General features: G+C 41.2%; 1 protein-coding gene across 1 annotated transcript in view; it reads left to right on the top strand.

Moving 5' to 3' along the window:
* Window positions 1–2,548: 2,548 nt before the first annotated feature.
* The window catches only part of LOC121439354 (fatty acid desaturase 2-like protein FADS2B), a 34,767-nt gene continuing 17,595 nt past the window's right edge, over window positions 2,549–19,720 (top strand). Inside the window, exons 1-4 of the mRNA XM_041639867.1 lie at window positions 2,549–2,857; window positions 13,610–13,720; window positions 19,052–19,249; window positions 19,535–19,636. Of these exons, the coding sequence (XP_041495801.1) occupies window positions 2,549–2,857; window positions 13,610–13,720; window positions 19,052–19,249; window positions 19,535–19,636 (720 nt within the window). The remainder of the gene's footprint in view (window positions 2,858–13,609; window positions 13,721–19,051; window positions 19,250–19,534; window positions 19,637–19,720) is intronic.

Raw genomic sequence — 19,720 nt, 5'->3', positions numbered from 1 at the left:
AAAAAATGACTCCTGAGCTGGGAGGGGTACCGGTGTTCTGATGGTTGAACCCAAATGGCTCAGAGATACTGCCTGGTCCTTTCAGTACCTGGCATTGCTCAGTCTTGTCCTGTTTAGTGATGATATCAGGATCAGCTGATTTTCGAGATTAGCACAGCGCCATCCCACAGAAGCTACTCAATATAGGCTTGATGAATGGATTTGTAAATAAACCATTGACTCACCCTTCCTTGGCAACAGATGGCAGCTTTCAAAAAGCTCTTTGTAAGGTTAATATCTTATGATCTTATCCTTGCAAGAAACTTTGGGTTATACCCATCTTTTTGTAATCATAATCAATCTGAGGATTACCTTTAAGATGAAGGTTATACTTAACTGTCCCCCTAAGGAAGAGTCTGAATATTGTGAGAAAATCAAGAGCAGTAACTGAAAAGGGGACAGCTCTTTACCCATCTGGGTCAAGCCCCTCCAAGTTTCAGAAGGATTCAAGCAGTCCAAAGATCACCATATACTGACAGACTTACATCCACTCTGAAAAAGAACATTTCTTTGGGGACAATTGTTCTGAGGACTCTTGCTTGCAAACATCCCAATATCAGTGCCTTCTGAAACTTCCAGACAGTTGAGAAGGTGGATGACAGTTGAAGGGTGGATATGAGGGTTCTGGATGGATTTAGGTACCATACTTTGTGGTATGTCTGCATGGCATGATATGGTAAAAACAATGCTTTGTCCAGCTCATGGAATGTGCCAACCTACTCCCCTGCAGAGCTGACCTGCCTCACCCTATGCCCTAAGCTGACTGTTGTTCCCCACTTCCCCAATACTAACCTTCTTGAGTTTTCCTGGATTTATACATATGATCTACGAACGTCCACGCAGGTACATTTGCTGTGTTTAGGATACCTCCACTCAGAGATCATGGAAACGATGAGAATTTATGGTGTTAGTTAAATGGAGTCATGAGAAATATCCTTTTCCTTTCATTTATAGGTGGAAAATGCAAAGACGTAATTTAAGTAATGTCCCATAACTAGTAAATCGTTGAGATGAAATATGATCTATTTAGTGTCCAAGCCTATACATTATTTTTGGTTCTGTTATTTTTTTTTTAATTTTAAAGTTATAAAAAAGCCATCTGTTAATTTGTCAAAATTTGGAAAGTACCATAACATTGTAAAGCATAATAGCACATGACTGTACAACCCAAAGATAAAGGCCAACGCTTTGATCTACCTCCTTCCCATCAGAAATTATCCAGTAAATACAACTTACTTAGTGCCTTTTTTTCTGTAGAAAATTTCTTTAAAGTACAGTTTGTTGAATACCTTTCCTTCTGTATTAATAATACTCCAGTCAGGAGTGCCTACCAAAAAAAAATCTGTGAAGTTTTATTTTCAAATATTAGCATCTTATTCAACATGTAAAACAGATGCATACTTCTTCCTTAGAGCTGAGCATTGAGACCACTTCTAGTAGCTGCTAATATCAGTACAAAAAACTCCTTTTGTAGCAATTTTGAATTGTGTTGAAGATTCAGTTCAGTTTTGCTGTGGTTCTGTGCAGCCTGTTTTCTCAAGACGCAGAAGCTTCCCACCATGACGTGGGAATCTCCTCTTCTGCTTTGTTTCCAAACCATCTCATTTTGCTGCTGCAAATCTGAAATTCCTATGTGGGCAGAAGAGGAAAAGACAGGTGACATCTCATGGGTTGGCTATGACATGATGATAGGTTACCTGGACTGTCTGCCCTTTGTTTTCTAAGCTGGAAGATGGGGCACTAACAGGCCTCGCAGGACAAGCACGGATGAGAGGATTAAGGGATGGATCAGGTGACATGGGCTCCAAATCACCATGTGTCACTCATGCTACCTTGAGAGGTGTTTGCAGATTCAGAAAAAAAGTTAATGAAGTGAAATCGAGTGGGGGAGTCATTTACATCGTTCACTTAGATTTTCCCCCCTTTTGAAAATGACACTTTAAAAAAGGGAGTGGGTGGGATTTAAACGTATTTGAAAGCCCTTGGGTGAGATGACAGCTGTCCAAAGAAAATTCCTCTAATCCAAGCAACAGCTATTCTAGCCATCCAGGAAATTCTGAAAGCTTTTGTTCACATGTTGAATTACTAAAGGTCGTTAGTTGGAGGTATTCCAGAGAACAAGTAAACCCAACCCATGATGATGTCACTAGAAAATCAAAGACCAGATCTGAGCCCCTCCTCCCACTGGGTGTGGCCTCTAACCATCCAGACTGCAATTGGCTCCGGCTCTGTACTCTGGGATATTTAATGATGAAGGAGGATGCACTTAAAGCCAGCAGGAGAGAGGTGACTAGGGAGATGTGATTTAGCTGTCCTCTTGCAGCAAAGATTAACTACAGACCGAAACAGGACTAGGCAGGGCAGGTGCTCGCTGTTAGACTCTGAAGAGACAATTTAGCCAGAAGGCTTTCTGTGTAGGCATCAGGACCGCAGAGGAATAAAAGGGGAGGCAAGGAGTCATTTTATGGCCCAATTATAGAACTAGGAAACTCTCAGGGATTCAGGGACAATGAAGTTGGAGGAGAAACTTGAGCACACCAAGAGCTCTGTTAGAAGTTGTCAGCCGTGTCTAAATGACGCGCATCAGGCGAATGGAAAACAGAGAGCAAATGTGAAAGTGGAGGTCTATGAAAAGCAGGAAGCAAATGGCAAGGGGAAATGTCTCAATCTGTACACCTGGGAGGAGATCCAGAGACACAATAAGGAGACGGACCAGTGGCTGGTGATTGATCGCAAGGTTTACAATGTGACTGACTGGGCAGGCAAGCATCCAGGTGGACATCGGGTCCTCAACCACTATGCTGGGGAAGATGCTACGGTAAGGACGCCCTCATGACTCTCTCTCTCTCTCTCTCTCTCTCTCTCTCTCTCCCCCTCCCTCCCTCCCTTTCTTTCCTCCTTTCTTCCCTCTTTCTCTCTCTCTCTCCGTCTCCCTGCCACTCAATAGCTGAGATCTTGGCTCTCATCCCCAAAACACTGAAGTACATGCCGTGCCTGGGCTCCACAGTCAGTATCTCCTCCCAAACCACTTTTTCAGGATTCCTACCTATCTAACAAGAATCTAGAAACAAAATGGGACTTCAGAGTCTAACTGTTGCTCAATATAGTATACATTCATATGTCAATGGTGGAAATTATTGTGTTTTTGCATTCTGAATTTTGTACCCCCCCGTGTGTGTTCTTTTGCTTCTTCTTCTTCTTGAAGTAGAATAACTGTCTTATAAATAGCAAGTTATAAATAGGTGATTAAAAACTGGGGTGGGAGAGAATGATGTTGACTTAAATGGGAGTTGACAGAAAGCAATTCATCTCATGGGCATCAAACATTTTTAATAAAAGTGAAAACCAAGAACTGCCTGGACTTGGAGAGTTTACAGTTCTCTTTTGCATAGCGTAGCTCAAGCAGTTTGACAAGAGTGATGCAATTCCCACTGACAGATGCATTCAAATGAGCCACCTTAGGTACTCTTGCCAGGGGCGTGCATGTTATTCCGTGTCACAGATGGTGTGCTTGATATGCAAAGGTAAAGCCGTTTACACAGTAGGTACTGATAGTGACAATGCTAAGCTTCAAGTTGTTTTGTTTTGCCTCAAAAGCCCTGTACATCTTGTTCCTTTAAAAAAAAATGAAAACAAAAATTAGAGCCAGCAAATAGCTCAACAGGTAAAGACACTTGCCCTCAAGTCTGACACTGAGTTCAGCCTTAAGGAACTACCTGGTAGAAGGTGAAGACCAACTCCAACGAGTGTTTCTTGACCTCCACATGCATGAGTTTACACACACACACACACACACACACACACACACACACACATACACATAATACATAAGTAATACTAATAAGAAAATATTTTAAATTTCATTCAATATTTGTTAAAGAAGTCTGCCAGATTCTCTCAGTTTATTCAATGATCTTTTTAATCTGGGTGTGGTAGTACACATAGTCAAGAGGCAGAAGCAGGCACATCTCTCTATGAGTTCAAGGTCAATGAGACCTAAACAAAGAGGGCCAGGCCAGCCAAAGTTATATAAGATCCTGTTTTTAAAAATCCCTTCTTATGTATTCTGTGCATGATATGAAAGTGATATTTTCTATCATAGTACAGATAAACACAGAGTTTGAGGCCCTAATAAGCTCAAGGTCAGCCAATCAGTATAAGGCAGAACAGGAATGTAAGCTGAGACTTGATATTTTTGCATTCATTCATTTCATGCACAAGCAAAGAAGTTCTCTGACTGGTGTCTAGACATAGGACTGGACACACCTATATGCAGATGGGATGTTCTAGAAACAGGACTTAGTAGCTACCCAATGGATTTGTAAAGTCAGATTGTGATGCCATCAACACCTTTCCCCGTAAGTCTCAGTTTTCCTGAGTTTCCATTCCTCTTTACTGTTTAGCGTTTTTTCTTCTGTCATCTATGGCTTCATGTTCAGCCAGATGAATGGATGTCCAATCAAGCCCCGTCATATCTACGCTAATTCAGTTCTGATATGGTTTGTAAACCATGTTCCATCTTTCCTTGGGAGCAAAGGAGAGGGGCATGCTAGGTGTCAGAAAAGCACACTCAGGCAGAGTTCTAGAGACGGGAGGGAAGGAGAAGCAAAGCAGGGCAGTATGAATGAGAATCAGAGACTGACAATTAACGATTTCAAATGACAAGAAAATAAGAATAAATAAAATAAAATAGCCACAGTTCCTTAGCTAGTCCATCCCCTCATTCCTATAGCTCAGAGAAAGTAGACAACCTGGTTTGTTTGAAACAAGACCTTGTGTGTCTCACGCTGGCCTTGAACTCTTGACCTCCACCTTCTCTTATTTACATAGAAGCTCATTTCTAGGCCTCCTAAAAGGTGGATAAAAAGAACCTAAGTAGTGAGTACAGTAGTGTGGGGTCATTAAACCACCACTCGTTCATTTTTCCAAATCTTTGGTAGGAATGTGGCCTGATCTTTAGAACTATAGGTTTCAGAATGGAATAGGCTCAGTAGGCATTGGGAATCCACACTAGTTAGGGATCTCCTGGGGAGAGTGTTTAAGTTCTCCAAGTCTCAGTTTCTTACACAAGGAGGTAATAATACCTTAATCTTGGTTTTATTATAAAAACTAATGGAGTCAAATAAAATACCCCTTATGGTGCTCAGCAGAGATTACATATTCAACAAGTGATGACTTTTGCAGTTAATCATCACTTTATTCTTCCAAGATGGATTTTAATGCTCTCCACGACAGTTAAATAAACCTATAAAACAAAGTCGGCACATAAGCCTCTACTATTGTATGTGTGAATTATCTGGTTGTTTACAAGCTCTATAATTTTAAGCTTATGTTACAGGGCCAGTTATCAGAGTTTGTAGCTCGAGAGTTTTCATCCATGTGAGTTTACTGAGAAAATGTCAGTGACAGAAATTTCAGCAGGAAGAACTGATTATACAGAGTCTCATTTAATTTCACCATGATAGGTTATTTTGCAGTCTCTAGAACAAAGATTGCTAAGTGTTTTGATGACAAGATATATGTATGAATAAATATTTGTCCGCATATTTTATACTAGATGCTGATAAGTTCCAAGGGAATGAAGTGAAATCGTGATGGTAGATATACAGAGGTTGCAACATTTGAAATAAAGAAAGCAAGTACAGGTCGATCTGTTCATCTCTCAACATCAGACCTTAGAAGAGGCAATGTCAGGGCTGGAGAGATGGCTCTTGCCATCCAAACACGAGGGCTTCAGTTTGGATCGCCAGCACTCACTTAAAACGTTGGGCACTGAAACAGGCACCTGTAGTCCCAGAACTGGAGAGAGAGAAACGGGCAGATTTCTGAACTCTGCCTCTGAGTAAATGAGCTCCAGGCCAGGGAGAGGCGCTATCCAGGGAGAAGCGCCATCCAGGGAGAGGTACTATCCAGGGAGAAGAGCCATCCAGGGAGAGGCATTATCCAGAGAGAGGCGCCATGCAAGGAGAGGCACCATCCAGGGAGAGGTACTATCCAGGGAGAAGAGCCATCCAGGGAGAGGCTTTATCCAGAGAGAGGCGCCATGCAGGGAGAGGCGCCATCCAGGGAGAGACACTATCCAGAGAGAGGCGCCATCTCCAAGGATAAGGTGGAGAATAACTGAAGAAGTTACCTGACTTCAGTCTCCAGCCTCTATACACACTTGCATACACACTCAGAAGGACGCTTCACACACACACACACACACACACACACACACACACACACACTACATACAGTCAAGTCATTTCTCATATAAGGGAGAGATGACAGAAGCTTACAGAAAATATGGTAGAGCGTTCTTCCACTATTTGGAGGGCTCTTACAGAGGAAAGGAATTATGTACAGCTACAAAAGGAAGAATCCATGTGGTTTGGGATGAGCTGAGCTGACAGAGGTGAAGCTTGGCTGAAGGGAAGAAAGAGTGTGAACAGACAGGTTGCATACATGTGACTAGTCATGAGTAAGTTACCCAAGTAGCTTAGGCGTCCACTTCCTCTGTTTAGCATAAGGCCGGCCAAAAGTGCACGCGTGATTGATGTCTGAGAAAGGCAGATGGGAGAGAGTCCAGGTTCTAGGAGATGAAAATGGACCGTGACAGCTAAGAGGAAGGGGTACATGAGGTCTCACGCTTCCTGACTATCTCTAGGCAGTTAATGGTCCCAGGGGTAGATGGGGATATTTTCTTGGGTTGTGCAGTCATGGATAAGGAATTTAAGGAATCCATGCTGCTGTAAATAATCCCTCACTCAGGGTCCTGTAAGCAATCCTAATGAAATTCATTAGGTCATCAAATGAAAGAGATAAAAGTGAGAAGGAGAGAGAGGATGCGAGGGGGGGGCATCAGGAGTGGGAGGGAAACAAGGGATGAATGCAGTAAAATTGTATGTTCGTAATGACATATATGGAAAATGTATGTACATGAAAATGCCTAATTAAACCAATTAGTATGCATAATTAACATCTGCTAGTAAAAACATAATTACAAAAACATGAAGAAAGAGAATGGACCGTGTAAAGGTAAATGTTGTCACTCTGAAAGGTCAGCCTGGCAATCAAGTAAAGAACTAAGAAAATATAGTTAAAAGGAAGGAGAACAAGATGGAGTCCAGCGAATAAGCTGAAAGTCCAAACAGAACATGGACAACAAGACTGGAAAGAGAAGATGAGTAGGAGGAACACTGAAGAGAGATAATTTAATAATTGAAGGGTAACCAAATAAGCAAGGAGGATGCAAGTCTAAATTGATGTGGGTACCTCACTCAGGCACCTGGCTGCCCATTATGGAGTGAGACCATCAGAAGAATACATAGGTCTAGGGGGTAGATGAAGAACGAAAGGATGGAAGCAGAACAAGGAATGGAGGAGAAGGGCGAGGGAGACAGAGAGAAAAGACTGGAGTTCAGAAGAAAGCAAAGTATAAAGGAAGACCTTCTGGTGGCAATAGGAACACCTGTGAAGGCACAGCCACCTCAGCCTCCCAGGTTGCAGCTCTTTCCCAAGGCAAAGTTGCATTCTCCCCAAAACTCAGTCTGTTTCCATCTCATCCTCCTCTCGCATACCAGGACTCTTGTGTAACACAGCCTTGAAGGGCCCAGGTTCTGAAAAGGAAGCAGAAGAGGGGAAGAAATTGCCCAAGGGAAAGTAAGCTTGAGATTTGTTTTTCTTTTTTAAGGCTGTCTGAAACTCACTAGGTAGCCAACAATAAGCTCTTGCCTCCACTTCCCGAGTGCCTTGTTTTGTGACATTGAAACTCTCTCTGCTGGTCTTTCATGAGTTTATATTTGTCTCTTAATCCACAGCTTTTGGGAAATTTCAGGCTTTATCAAACAGGTCTTGGCCATTTGTTTCAAGTTTGAGATCTGACACTAAGTATATAACTAATAATAATAAAAGTAAGTTATCTATATCTGATTGCAAAGAATAAGCTCAGAGACACTAGGTTAGGTCCTGTGTAGATTGCATAACACCTGACTCAACAAAGAAATAATGAGCACACGGGGAGGAGTAGATTATTTGTGTGTATTTACATAAAGACTGAGGGTTGAGTAGGAAGGGCCAGGTCAGCAACGGCACTTGCCACCAAGTCTGATCCTGCAGGGAAAAAACATTGACTTGCAAAAGTTGTGCTGTAGCTTTTACACACACACACCACCACCACCACCACCAACAACAACAACAAAACAATACTAACGACAAAATGATTAGGTAAAATTAAGTGCCAAACATGAAGAAGCCCACTCCTCTGATGCCCTTCATTTAGAGGTTTTAAGAAGCAGGCTGTCTCTGAGTGGTTGCAGTTCCCTAAATTGCAGATTTAGCAAATGGAGTCCTTGATATATTTCAAGCTTCCCATTTCACCTTGTTGCTTTGTGCAGGTCACAATCTATACATCAGTATTTAAACTTAAAAAAAAAATCAGAATTTTGTCTGAGGCTTTCTGATTTTACTGTTCTATTTCTGTGGGGAATTTTGTTGCTTTTCTGATAAAGCAGTAAGCAATCAGCCCTCAGGAAAGAGTATCCATAGATCTGCATCTTTCAGAGTACTTGGAAACATAAAGTCATGTTCAATACCACAACTTGTTGATATGATTTTTGGAAATAATCAGTTCCAAGATGAGCTGCAATATTATGCAATTTATGGTGAACTTGAAGAGCAGAGTGATGATTGAAAAGGGAGTAAAAGGTAGTATAGGGAAAATGGGAGCAGCCTATTATTCACGCTTCAATCATCCCGACTCCTCACGCAGAACCGTTCTGCCTACCTGCTTCTCATCTTTCCCTTACTCATCAGGGTGTATTCACGGAGTGTTTTATTCTAGGTGCAGTGGTAGATGTTAGGACTGCATCCATCGATGCCTAGTACACAGTCTCAGTTTCAAACACTCTCTAAAGAAACAGCAAGTATACAGTTTCTTTACAATGTAAGGAAAAGCTGTGCAGTCAGTGAGACAGACGGCTTCATAGGTAAAGTTGCTGCTGCCAACTCTGATCTCATGAGTTTGATCCCTGTGAGAACTGATTCCCTCAAGTTTTCCTCTAACATCCATGTGTGTGCCCACACACAATGAATAAATAGATAAATATGTATTTTATTTACAAATGAACCAACTGTGATGAGCTTTCAGGGGTACTTGTGAACAAGTTGCCTGAATATGAAGGAGTGGCCATATCTAATATTGGGATAAAATTGTAAGAAAAACTTTTGTGTGGAGAAAAATGGAAGAAAGAAGTGAAGGGAAGAGTATAAAATCTAAACATTCAGAGCTCTAAAAGGGAACAGAATCTTATTTGATGTAAGGCTCTGATAAAGAATATGATCTATGAAGCCTGAGGAGCCCAGATAGAACCAGAGGCAAAGTACTTCATGAGACAAACACCTAAGAGACTCTGTCGCCGTCTGTCCAGAAGATGTAGACTGATTTTAGTACCATCGCAAGGTCATCTAGCAGCATGTTTCTCAGGAAAAGGATTATAGACGCTGAAGTCTGGGGTGGATCTTTAGAGTGTTACTGCTCTTTTTAGCCCCAAATTTGAACACTAGCTCTGCTGCTCAATGTGGTATGTGGAGGAAAGAGTTCCATCCCATATTCCTAAAAAAGTCTGATGTCTCCCTGTACAAGAAGCAATAAACCTCACAGCAGTAAGTCCGTAACTACAGACTGGCATGCTCCTTGTACACAGGGTGCATTCTGAAAATTCTGGTCCTTCCCCTTCTCCTTTCACCTCTCCACGTCCTTCAGCAAGAACACACTTGCCCAAGAATGTGGGGAACAGAACCTGTTTTTGTGGGCTTCCATGTAATGATTTCACAACTTAGTATATGGATTCTGTTAGAAAAGCTCTGAGTGTTTTAAGATTAAACAAACTCTTCTTCATTGTACTTCCTCAGTAATCCAATGGGAAGGGCTCTGCAAACCCTTGGCTACTGTTCTACAAAACTCTGGGGTTCCTCAGTACCTGTCCCCAAAACACAGACTTCTGATTACCCCTTGGGTTCAAAAGGAACATAGTACTCAGAAAAATCGATTATCAACACAGTTCGAAACTGTGCTGGGTTACATCTTTATAATATGTGCTACATATTCTGAAATTATATTATTTTTTTCTGTACTCCGAAAACTGACCCACCAATATGTTTCCCCATTCTAACCTACTCAGAAACAGCAGATGATGATTTAATCAGTATAAATAACCATAAGATACAAAATTCACTCCCTTAACCACTGACTAATTCTTTGACCAGTTAATAAATCTAAGCTTTAGTATTTTCACAGAAGGTGAAAAATTTAAAACATCAGCCGTGCGGTGGTGGCACACACCTTTAATCCTAACACTCAGGAGGCAGAGACATGTGGATCTCAGTGAGTTTGAGGTCAGCCTGGTCTATGAGACCTAGTTCCAGTTAAAACAAATTAAAGCATCTTTGAAACAGTGCAGCCCATTGTTGTCCAAAGGTTCTGTGAGAAGTGTGTACCGTAGAATAAAGTTCGAAAGGATCCTAGAATCCTATCTATGGACCTGTTGGTGAAATCAGTCTACAAAGTTGATATTGTAATGCTTCTGATACCATATTCAGTATATACACACGTTCTCAGACGTAGGCTTATGCAAAGTCCTATGACATTAGAGATGTAGGATTCAATATATTCACTCGTATAATCAGAGTCGACTCCACAGTGATTGTTAGAGTATATCATAAAAGCCTGAATTTCTACGTTAAAGAGAAGGTAGGTAGTGAGTTCCCCCCACTAGTGGAACATATAATAAAGATGGTTAAAAAGTACTGTAAAGTGAGACCTGCCTGGAAAAACGGTCTTTGGTTAAAAGTAAATGTTGCTTTTGTAGAGCTCAGTTCCTAGCATCCATATCCAGCAGTTTACAATAGCCTCTAACTCCAGCCCCTGCAGAGCTGAATCCAGTCACTCACACCCTGGAGGCCCATATTTCTATATGGTGTGGCAGCCAGGCTCTAAAGCCATAGTCAGTATCTGAAATGGTCACGTAACCTTCCAGACAGGTGGTCGCTAATCTAACAAAAGGTCAGGATGTGGTTTTGCTCCTTTCTTAGTAATTTGGAGAATGCCTGATAGAGATGCTAATCAAGCCTACCTGACAGCTAGCATACAGAGCCAGATAGGTAGATGTGGATGTAACTAAAAGCATTCACCTGGTTACCTAGGAAACAGAGCACTAATGATTCTACCCCTTAGTTTATGTTTTGATATATAAGGCTGTTTGGAGAATAAAGCAGGAGGAATTCTCCAGGATGTGAACTCAGGACTTCAAGAGGGATCACTGAGAATCTCCCTCCCAATAAAACCGTGTGAGTTGTCTTTATTCCTGTGCCTTCACGCCAGTCCAGAGAGAGATAGTTTATGTAGGGGTCTGGTCAAGAGAAATAATTTATGGTCCGAGCTAGCACCGGACCCAGACAACACCCTTATGCACATACCCAGACATATGCATATACATAACTGATAATGAGATAAATCTTCTTTTTTGTCCATTTTTTTATTGAGAAAAGGAGAAAAAAAAAGTTTCCACCTCCTCCCAGCCTCCCATTTCCCTCCCCCTCCTCCCACCCTTCTCTCCCTCCTCCCACTCTTCTCCCCCTCCCCCCACTCCTCTCCCCCTCCCTCTCCAGTCCAAAGAGCAGTCAGGGTTCCCTGCCCTGTGGTAAGTCCTAGGTCCTCCCCTCTCCGTCCATTTCTAGGAAGGTGAACATCCAAACTGGCTATGCTCCCACAAAGCCAGCACATTACGTAGGTTCAAAACCCCGTGCCATTGTCCTTGGGTTCTCATCAGCCCTCATTGTTCGCCATGCTCAGAGAGTCCAGTTTTATCCCATGCTTTTTCAGTCACAGTCCAGATAGCTGGCCTTGGTGAGCTCCCAATAGATCAGCTCCACTGTCTCAGTGGGTGGGTGCACCCCTCGTGGTCCCGACTTCTTTGCTCATGTTCTCCCTCCTTCTGCTCCTCATTGGGACCTTGGGAGCTCAGTCCAGTGCTCCAGTGTGGGTCTCTGTCTCTATCTCCATCCATCACCAGATGAAGGTTCTATGATGATATGCAAGATGGGGAGAGAAAAGGGAGAAGGGGAGAATGGGGGGAACTTGGGGAAAAAGGATGATTGGGATAAAGGAAGGTTGGATAGGGGAGCACGGAAGCACAATTCTTAGTTAAGGGAGCCACCTTAGAGTTGGCAAGAGACTTGAACCTAGAGTGGCTCCCAGATGCCCAAGCCAAGGTCCCCAGTTAGTTCCTTGGGCAGCTGAGGATAGGGAACCTGAAATGACCCTATCCTCTAGCAATACTGATAAATCTTCTTTTAAAATTACTATTTAAGTCAAGTGGGTGGAGGCACATGCCTTAAGCCAGACACTCAGAAGGCAGAGACAGGTGAATCTGCGTGAGTTTGATGCCAGTCTGGTTCCAGGACAGCCAGGGTTACCCAGAAAAGGTGCCATAGAGTTAATATATGCCAGTCAACATCCTAATCAATTCATTCAAGCTTCATAATAACTTAGGAATTGAGTGGCAACTGTTACTACCATTTAGGAAAGAAACTATAAAATATATATAAGGCAAAAATACGTAAGGACCAAGTTTCACAGCCTGTAAACAGCAAAACCCGAACTGAGAAGTAGGAAGGTTGGCTCCAGGGTCTGCTTTTTGCCACCTGTACTGTGCAACAGTCACTGTTCCAGAGTGTTTGTATCCCATTTATATACTCAAGGTACAACTTTGGTTTTATTTCTTCAGTTGTAAACACAATGTCATAATAGCAAGAAACTAATCATCTGTATCATAAAATTTCTTTACCTCCCTCCCAGAAAAAAACTATAAAAATACTTGGAAGGACTCTTTTACTTCCAAACATACATAGGATATGCTCCTCTGCTTCCCGCAGTAATGTGGAATTGCTACTTAGCAACACTGTTTCTACGGAGTGATGAGAGTCCTTTAATGCAGAATACAGCTGGGAGGATATTACTTTAGACAGCACAGGGCTCAAGGACTGTGCTCCCCCAATCATTTGTGTCTTCGTTCTAAGGTGTTGCTATCAAATCTAGTCTGCCGTTGTCTGGAATAACTAATTGAAGAGGCCTCATTCTTCTGAACCTTAGTCAAGAGCCAAGAGGGAGCCCTTGATAGAAAATGTAATTTGTGTAGAGAGCTTGTTTACTGCATGCCTTGGACAGCTTAAGAAACTGTCACATAAATCTTGATACTGGACCTTGAAGACTCACCCTGGCTAATTAACTTAAGCAACTCTTCCTTCCAGTGTTTAGGAAAAGAAGCAGTGATGCAATCAATGTTCTAGGAATTGTGTCTTTAGACAAACAGAGCCTGCCCTGGGTGGGTCACCAGCCTCATCCTCTTCTAGAAGAGTCTCAAGGATAAAGTTGATGAATCACCTTGAAGCACCACATGAGATTAGAAGCAAATGCTCTGTAGTCCGGTCTGTACTGTTGCTACTTTGGGTCCGGGATGGGCAAGGAAGGAGCAGATCTGAGGATAAACACTTCTTCTGGAAGCTTCTAACATACATCTCTGCTTTACAGGATGCATTCCGGGCCATGCACCTTAATCTCAGTACTGTGCGGCTGTACCTCCAGCCACTGCTCATTGGAGAACTTTCTCCTGAAGAACCCAGCCAGGAGAAAAACAAAAATGTAAGTACAGCTGCAGGATCCACGGGCATATAACAACTGCGGATAAGGTATATTTCAAGGCCTAGTTATTTTTTTCTGTGAGAGTATGAATCTGTAGTGAAGTATGATAGTTCCCTATTATTTTCAGGGTGTACAGCCTAAGACTTTCCCTGAAATAATGGATGATATGAGCAGCATCTTCAAGCAGTATGAAGCTAGGAGAGTAGTTTTGACTACCAGGATGTCTGTTAAGTAAGTGGACAGAAGGTGGTAGGTTCATGAGGCTGTGGATGAAGGGGTAATTGAAGTTAAAGACAGAGTGGAGCAGATGGCAGGATATTCCATCATTATGCTCAAAACAAGGCATAACTTGCAAACTCTGGAATTTTCTTTTTAATACATTTTGACCAAGGATAACTAAAAGTAAATGAACCCACAGGAAAGAAAGAGGGCACTTTTCCCCTTGTATTGAAGTTAGACTCATTTCTCATATGATATTACCTAGTTATAGTTTTCCCATCTCTCTACTCCTCCTGCTTCTGCTTGTCTTTACCTTTCCATCAGAATACACTCCCTTTCTGTCTCTCATTAGAAAAGATCAGGTTTCTAAAAGATAATGATAAAATATAAAAACTAAAATATGAGATAAAATTAAAACCACCACAAGGACCATTAGTTTGTACAAGACAAACTAACAGAAGGAAAAGAACCCGAGGGAAGGCACATAAATCAGAGACCCATGCATTTACACACTTGAAAGCCCCAGAAAAACATGAAACTGGAAGACATAATGTATATGCAGAGTACCTGGGGCAGATCTGCACAAGATTTGTGAATGCTTTTGTCTCTGTGAGTTCAAAAGAGCTTTGCTCAGATTGATTTAGAGGGCCTTGTTTGCTTGGTGTCCTCCATCTCTGGTTCTTACACACTTTCTGCCTCCTCTTCTGTGAGGTTCCCTGAGCTCTGAGGGAAGAAATATAGAAAAATCCCATTTAGGACTGAGCGTTCCAAGGTCTCCCTCACTTTCTGTGTAACGTCCTGCTGTAAGTTTCTACATTTGTTCCCATATGAAGGTAGAAGCTTTTCTAATGATGTCTGAATCAGAGTATAGCAGAATATCAACAGAAACACTATGTTTCATGGTTTTGCTATTATATTATATCAGTATTATTTGGTTTCACCCTAGTTCTCTGGGCTGTCTAGTCTCTGGTTCTTGGCCAACCGGCCCTTGTTGAGTTGAGTTACATCTCATGGATTTAGCCTTAATTCAAATCAGACATTGACTGGGTTACTTTACACAAACTTTGTGACATCCTTTCTTAGCATATCTTGCAGGCAGAACAACACTGTAGATCAAAGGGTTTGTGGTTGGCTGGGTGTTTACATTTCTCTTTTGGTAGCATGCAGAGTACTTTCTGTACTAAAGATACTGGAGTGTAGAAGTGAAGGCACCAGCTCAGCTTTTCCATGTCCAATGAGCTGTATAATGTTTTCCTCAGCAATGAGGTCTTGTTACCAGTTTGAAGAGAGCAATCTATTGTCTCAGCAAGAGCCTAAGTTATCTGGGGATTCCCATTGGACCTTGTTGGTCAAAAACTCAATGCATGTAACCTAATCCTGATACTGGAAACTTCATTTGGTGACAGGAGATGGTCATTTGGGGCTCCTTCTTCCCCATTATTTGACAATTTCTTTTAGATAATCTTCATATATGGTAATCTTTTAGGAAATTTCTATTGTATTAGTTTTCTATATTGCCTCTCAAATGTCACTCAGTTCTGTCTTTCCCCATCTTCCCTCCCTCAACCCCATTTCCCCTCATCTCTTGATCCTTCCACTCCAGACCCTCACCCATTCATTCATAATTATCTACTGTAGTTCCCTTTTCTAACAAGAGCTATATGTTCCCTCTAATACCTTACTCTATATTGTAGCTTTCTTATCATTGACTGATATCCATATCTAAGTGAGTACGTACCATTTTTATCTTCCTTGTTCTGGATTAACTCCCTGAAGATATTTTTTTCTAGTTCTATCGATTTCCTTGCAAATTTCATAATGTTATTTATTAAGTTGCTAAGTAATACTCCATTGTGTAAATGCACCACATTTTCTTTATCCATTCTTCTTTTGAGAGACATCTAGGATGTTTCCAATGTCTGGATATTAAGAATAGAGCAGCAGTGAACATGATTGACAAAGTGTCTCTGTGGTAGTAATGAAGCATCCTTTGGGTATATGCCGGCAAGAGTGGTATAGCTGGATCTTGAAACAGATGACACCTATCTTCCTGAAGAACCACCACCCTGAATTCCATAGTGGATGTCCAAGTTTGCACTCCCACCAGCAATGGAGGAGTGAGTTCCCCTTACTCCACATCTCCTCCAGCATGAGCTACCACTTGTTTTATTGATCTCTAAATAAGTAGACTCTGCATATTTCAAGTATCATATTTTTCCTTGGAAGATTTTCTCTTTATTTTTATAATTTCAAACATATATCTAATGAAATATGATCATACTTTATTATCATAGCAAAGCAATGGAATTTATCGTACTTCATCCTATACAAGGTCTATGTCTCTAAGCATTAATTCATGCCAGGCAACTTAGACCTGGTTTTATTTCTGTGGCTGTTTTTAATTATGTATTTGAAGCCTAACTAACCTCTGTTGCTTGGGAACAGAGACTATCATCTCATTTATTCTTGTGTCCTCCAAACTGCCTACACAGGATCAGACATGCAGCGAGACCTCTACAATTAGCTGTTGAATGAAAGATGTAAATAAATCTTAACCATGGCCCTTTTTATGCTTAGGGAAATTATCATTCAAAAATAAAAAATTGTGTTTTCTGAACACAGCTACTTTATCAAAGAACTGGGCCTCAAAACCACTTCTCTTTGGCCCAGTTTACTAACTGATCCCCAAGATGATTGTTCTTTTTTTTACTAGTTTGAGTGTTTTAAATACTGTCTTCTAATGCTTCTACATGACTAGAACATTGTTGGGATGATTTTGCCTAAAACGTAAAAGGATTTTACTTAATAACAAACAATTAGCTTGCTTGAAATTTATCTCTGTAGAAATTTAAATGTGTCCAGTATATAACCGGAAATCATCTATACAGAGAACTGGCTCATACAGTACTATGAAGTTGACAGTAAAAGCACCCAACAGCATAGTTCTGTCTAGAAGACTGGACTCTGAGGCTCACCCTAACCTGCTCATTTCAAACTCTCAAACTTCTCTGTGTCCTATTTTTTAAATGTAAAATAGTGACACTACCACTACCTTTTTGAATTATTGGGACCGTAATTCAAAAGAAAACATCTAAGATAATAAAATTGTATTTAAAACATAGTAAATTCTCCATAATAAAGATATCATTATCATGAACACAGTGGTGGTATCAGAAGTTACAAACCTCCATACATGTCCCCGTGGCTTGTAGCAGGTGACGATCCTGTGTTTAAAAGGGATTTTGATCCTGCTTAATGTGCTGGCTTGGTGGGAGCCTAGCCAGTTTGGATGTTCACCTTCCTAGATATGGACGGACGGGGGAGGACCTAGGACTAACCACAGGGCAGGGAACCCTGACTGCTCTTTGGACTGGAGAGGGAGGGGGAAAGGAGTCGGGGGAGGGGGAGAAGGGTGGGAGGAGGGAGAGAAGGGTGGGAGGAGGGGGAGGGAAATGGGAGGCTGGGAGGAGGTGGAAACTTGTTTTTTTTTCTCCTTTTCTCAATAAAAAAAAATAAAAAAAAAAGTAATAGCAAAGGTTAATTGCTACTCCTAAAAAGTTTGCGAAAGGCAAACAAATTCAGCTAGCCTTTGAGGGATGGTCAGTTTTTAAACTATTGTTCTTCTCTGAGAACTCAGGTTGATTGAATTTTGAATTTTCTGTTTCACATCTGTGTAGCTACTGAAGCTACAACTGTAGACAACTGGCAAAACTGAGTGTCAGAAGGTGTACGCTTAAGTCCAACATCTGACGTTGGCTTGATAATTATTTTGAGGCAATTGCTCTTCTGAATTTTGGTAACCTCCTATTCTGTATAATTTTACTGGAAAAGAAAAAGCCAGGAGAAACCCTAGAGACAAATTAATATCAGAAGCTAATTAAAAGTGCATATGGCCAGCAGAATTCCAATTTGATGGTTGTTGGACATAAGCTTATGGACATTTGGGCTGACAATGGGACCCTTAAAGGTTTCATCAATCACAAATACACCCACATGCATAAAAGAATGTGAAATCCACAAACAGTTAGGGGATATGTTTAAACTAATTTGGCCTAAATAAAGCACCATAAGCTCCTTCTGTAATTTCACAGTTTGGTGATTGTGTAACCCAGGAACTAGGTTCTGTGATACTTCTTATTCATCTATCCATCTCCCAGAAGAATAAGCTTCTAGATATCTAGATGAAATACTCTCACCAGTAAAATGGATACATAGTGTATGTTGCTGAAAACAACACAAGTCGGTCTCCTTTAGCTGAGGTTCACTTTCAATAGTTTCAGTGAGCAACCAAAGTTCCATAACATCCCATACAAAATTCTAGAAAGAGCCGATGTATTCATCTTCAATTATTCTGAGTGGTACGACAAAATTTTTACCATCCTCCTTTGTTCTTTCTAGGATATGAATCATCTCTTTATGCAGTATAGTCAAAGTGTGTAATCACCTACCCATTTATCTTTTTAGTCATCCTGGTTATGAGGTGGGACTCTCTTCGGTTTCAAACATACACTGATAATTTTGATGCGTTTTCTCTGTGGGTAAGGAATCTACTGTTCAGGGTTTTACGCATTACAGAGTTCTTCAAAAACTCCTTCCATCTTTCTCCTGTTTGCTTCTCCTCTGTCCCTCCACACCTTCCAGGTCTTCTTCTTTCTCCTGCTATAAGGGAGAAAGAGTTTTTAATGCGAACCTATGTGACACGACAGTGCTTTCCCTACAGATGAATGTGTTGATTTCTGTGTTTCAGTCAGAGATGGTTATGCATGAGCATGTCATTCTTGAGCACATAAAGAAACTCGGGCCAACTCTGAACCTTCGTAAGAAAAATTAGGGGCATGATATCACTCATAAAATTCCATATTCTAAACACCTAACTTCTCAGAAGTAGAAATCTATTATTGGAAAGTTGTCCCTGAAAATGAAGATTTAAGATGTGTATTAAAATGTAATTAAAATGTTAGACAAGCATCATTTCTCCTCATTTTAACTCTTTGCTTCTAAATGAATTACTTTGAATTTTCCATAAACAACTGTAAATGTTAGCATGTCGCACCCATTTATCTTCCCAGCCCCCGAAGGAACTAATCCCAACCTTGAATGTTTGTTTCACAGCCACAGTTGGTGGAAGATTTTCGGCAACTGCGCAAGACATTAGAGACCATGAATATGTTCAGTGCCAACCTGGGGTTCTTCTTTCTCCACCTTGCCCAGATCTTGGTTTTGGAAGTCCTAGCATGGCTAATACTACGTCATTTTGGCAGTGGCTGGACTGTTACAATACTCATTTCTTTTCTCCTTACAGTTTCTCAGGTAAGCAGGTGTCCTAAGCTTGGGCAGCAGCCTCAGACAGAAGCTTGGGGTGTTTTCATCCTTTTGTTTTTCATTTGAAAGCATCATGCATGCACTCAATATATTTTGATCATATTCAGTGCTCACTATCCCCTCCTAGCCCACTCAAGACACCACTCATTGTATCTCCCTGCCAACATCATGCCCATCTTTATAAATGATATTTTTTATCCCACTGAGTACAGTTAGCACTGCCCATATGCACAAGGAACTTTGCAACTTCTCTAACCTCCTTCTCTTTCATAGGCTCAAAGTTCGTTTTTACAACATGACATAGGACACAATTCCATGTTTAAGAAGTCCAAGTGGAACCGCCTGATGCACAAATTTGTAATGTGTCACCTCAAGGTACAGGATGTGAGGGATTATGATGGAGATTGGGAATGTAACCCTTAAGGCAGGGGTTGTTCTGTCCTGTATGTTCACTTGAAG

Source organism: Microtus oregoni, unplaced genomic scaffold (assembly GCF_018167655.1).
Source record: "Microtus oregoni isolate MIOR12 unplaced genomic scaffold, Mior012 000060F_ref0000265, whole genome shotgun sequence".
Taxonomy (NCBI): domain Eukaryota; kingdom Metazoa; phylum Chordata; class Mammalia; order Rodentia; family Cricetidae; genus Microtus; species Microtus oregoni.
Note: the sequence above shows the minus strand (reverse complement) of the source record. Positions and strands in the feature narration are given on the sequence as shown.